The sequence below is a fragment of the Trifolium pratense genome, linkage group LG1 (genome assembly GCF_020283565.1).
Source record: "Trifolium pratense cultivar HEN17-A07 linkage group LG1, ARS_RC_1.1, whole genome shotgun sequence".
NCBI lineage: Eukaryota > Viridiplantae > Streptophyta > Magnoliopsida > Fabales > Fabaceae > Trifolium > Trifolium pratense.
Genome location: NC_060059.1, coordinates 24825663 through 24829491, shown reverse-complemented (window position 1 = coordinate 24829491; position 3829 = coordinate 24825663). Strand labels below are relative to the sequence as shown.

The window sequence follows — 3829 nt, the reverse complement described above, 5'->3', positions numbered from 1 at the left end:
ATTTGTAGACATGAGTATGTCGTTTTATGCTATTAACTTGGATGCTGTGAGTTTGTTCACAGATTCATCCTTTTCATTCTTAGCGGTATTAAATTTGTACTTGAATATGATTTTAGTAGTATATGATTTTTTTTCTCCTATTTTATCGAATATTGAATTCTAATGTGTTCATTAAATGCATAATTAACGCACTCGGATTTGGATTCTCTAAAGTCACAATTTTCTACATTTAAGCAAAATTGTAGGGTATTTTGGTTTTTATAACACACATAAATGCATTTATATATGACACATTTTCTCTTTCTTAATTAAAATTTGCTTGAATGTAAGTAAATTTAAGATTTTTAAATGCAAAGAATCCAAATCCAATGCACTCAATGCTTCGACATTTATGAATCAGTATATTGAATAACTATGATATACTTTGCTCAAAAAGACCTATGATATACTAGTACTATAATCTGTCAGTTAATTTGATTTTAAAAAGATACGATGTACTAAATCTATTTTTCTAACTAACTTGATCTGATTTGCGTTAAAAAAGAAACAAAAAAAACCTAACTTTTATTTTTTGGTCAAGAAAAAAAAAAACCTAACTTATCTTAACTAGTATATATCAGTTTCATAAATAACTATGATACTAAACAAAAAGAGTAGTGCCTCCTCACATTATTTGTAGACATGAGTATGCCGTTTTATGCTATTAACTTGGATGCTGTGAGTTTGTTCGCAGATTCATCCTTTTCATTTTTAGCGGTATTGAATTTGTACTTGAATCTGATGTACTCTACCAATTTGAATGAATGAATATCTTTTATTTTAGTAAAAAAAAAGTAGATATTACAAAAAAAAATAGGTCTTCCATATTAATATGAGTATTTTTTTGACAAGATATTAATATGAGTATACTTATAGGATCTCATAGAAAAAAGAAAGGAAAAAAAAAAAGTCGCCGGCCCCGTATTAATAACCCCGTATCCATAGAAAGTAGAAGAAAAAAAATTAACCTCATTCATAACCAAGTCATTGGGCTCAAGTGGTTAATGAGTTTCACCAAAGACGAATCGTTCGGGAGAATCCGAGTTCGATTCCAGGATGAAACAATTTTTTAGTCAGACTTTACTTACCTCACGGCCGAACTTTGAATAACTAGGGTCCCCTTCCCTTAGGAACCAGAGGATTATAAACAAAAAAAATATTAACCCTATCCATGAATATAAATATAGGTTCCCTATAAATTACAAAAAAAAATTGTCCCTGCCATGTATTAATATATAGGTATAAATATAGGTCTCATAGAAATATATTTCCTCATAGTAATTATAAAAAACGGCCCTCGGCCCCGTATTAAAACATCCGTAAAAATTACAAACAAAAAAAATTAACCTTGTACATGTAAATATAAGTTCCGTATAAATTACTAAAAAAAATATTTTGTATTAATATATGGGCAGAAACACATGTCTTCATAAAAATATAGATCTTCCGTCAAAAAATAAATAAAAATATAGGTCCTCGTAGTAGTAGTTTAAAAAACAAATTCCGTATTATTGGGTATGATTTTTTCTCATTCTATTGAATATTGAATTCTAATGGGTTCATGTACAATTAATGCATTCAATCCTATGGACATATCCGTTAAAGCATTCAATCCTATGGACAATTTATTTTTTTGACAATCAATCCTATGGACTTTTTTTTTTTTTTTTGAGCAAATCCTATGGACATTTATCAATCCGTTAATTTTGCATTACAAAATAAAAATAAAAAGATACGATGTATACTATAATCTATTTGGCTTAAATGCAGTTTTGGCCCCTCAAGTTTCACAATTGCTTGATTTTGGCCCCCCACATTTCAATTGCTTGATTTTAACCCTCTAAGTTTCACAATTGCTTGATTTTAGCCCTCCAAGTTTCAATTGCTCGATTTTGGTCCCCCAAGTTTACCCCCTTTTGCATTTGCTAGCCCCTCGTTGACTTTTTTGACTATAAATTGCTTATGTGACATTTTAAAAAAATTTAAAATATGTTTTAATTAAAAAATAATAATATTTGCTTTTATAAAAATGTATTAAAAATTGTTTTTTAATAAAAAGTTTAATAATTATTTTTTATTTAAAAAAAAAGTTTACAAAGTTTTTAAAAAATAATTCATAAAATGTTTTTTTTTTACTTTTTTATAATAAAAAATAATTCATAAAATGTTTTTTTTTTACTTTTTTATATAACAAAATTATTTTACAAACTACATATAATAAAAAAAATATTTTATAATTTAGTTTTTAAAAAATAATTCGTAATTTATTTATTTATTTTTAAATACTTATTTAATTTTAAAATGCCACATAACCAATTTTTAATCAAAATATTCAACGGGGGGCTAGCAAATGCAAAAGGGGGTAAACTTGGGGGGCCAAAATCGAGCAATTGAAACTTAGAGGGCTAAAATCAAGCAATTGTGAAACTTAGGGGGTTAAAATCAAGCAATTAAAATGTGGGGGACCAAAATCAAGCAATTGTGAAACTTGGGGGGCCAAAACTGCATTTAAGCCAATCTATTTTCCTAACTAACTAATCTTTGCTTTGCGTTAAAAGAGAAACAAAAAACCTAATCTATCTTAGCCTATATATAAAGATCTTGAGTTTATGAATAACTATGATACTTTAAAACAAAGAGATCAAGTGTCTCACTTTGCCGCAAACAAACAGAATAGTGCTCACGATCTGTTTCAACAAAAGGAAGAAAAAGATTTTAGATCAAAACTATTAGGGTTTGTTGGCAATGAGTGTGTGGTCCTTGAGTCCTTGCTACTTTTGAATGATCCATTGTATGGTGCTCTTCATTCAAAGAACAATGTCCCTATTCCTGATTCTGGATGCAACGTCCAAGCTTTTAGGGAAATCGTCCCAATGAAGAAAGTAAGAAGTGGTCGATCAAAGAGAATAGATTACAACATTCTTTCTTCAAAGTTTAAGGTTACTTCTTGTACAAGCAACAATGAGGAGGTTGGAAAAATAATAGTCAAGGAAAAAACAAGTGAAGGGATCAAGTATATCAAGAAAAGAAAAGCAATGGGTGAAAGATCAAGGAATTCGTTGAAGAAATTCAAGAATCCTGAGAAAGAAGAGGTGCAAGAAGACCAACCCGATCTTCCATTATCGTTTAAAGAAAAAATTGAACAAATGGAAGGTAATGATGTGAAGTTGGTGATCCAGAAGAAATTGACCATGACTGACGTGACACGAAACAACGGTCGATTATCCATTCCAATAGGTAAGATTAAAGAGAGTAGTCTTTTGACAGAAGAGGAGGGATTGTCTTTGGATTATGTGCCTCAAAAGAAAGGGACGCGGAAGCTTGAAGGTATGTCCGTATCTATGTTGGATACTAATCTTAAACTTTGGGATAAAATGTGCTTCAAGAAGTGGAAAATGGGGAAATCCGAGGTCTACAATATCACAGGTGCATGGTACAAACTTGTGGAACAAGATCAAAAGATACAACTTTGGTCTTTTAAAAGAGACAATCATCTCAATTTTGCACTCGTCAAACTTTAGCAACGATCTATCAATCAACACTTCCAATGCTATTTTCATGTAATTATCTTAATTTTTTAGTATTTAGACTTTTTATGTTTCATTTTCGTAGTCGTTATTTTAAATAGCGGACAAATTTTAGACTAGATTTAATGATGATTGAGAACTTTTTCCCATTGAAAGTTTGTGTTTGTTTTATTTTCTAGTATATATGTTGCTTTAGATTGACTTAAATCAGCTAGAAATTAAACGTGATTGACATCTTGATCAACTAGAAGCGAAACAGAACA

The 3829-nt window shown here is 29.7% G+C and overlaps 1 protein-coding gene across 1 annotated transcript; it reads left to right on the top strand.

Annotated features, from left to right (window-relative positions):
- The first annotated feature begins 2648 nt into the window (after window positions 1-2648).
- On the top strand, window positions 2649-3560 carry LOC123890888 (B3 domain-containing protein At2g24670-like). Its single transcript, XM_045940621.1, has one exon. It carries the CDS (start codon window positions 2649-2651, stop codon window positions 3558-3560), a length of 912 nt encoding a protein of 303 aa, XP_045796577.1.
- Window positions 3561-3829: the final 269 nt, after the last annotated feature.

Excerpts from the sequence above, each read along its gene's own strand:
- LOC123890888 (XM_045940621.1), top strand. The coding sequence starts at position 2,649 with ATGAATAACTATGATACTTTAAAACAAAGAGATCAAGTGTCTCACTTT.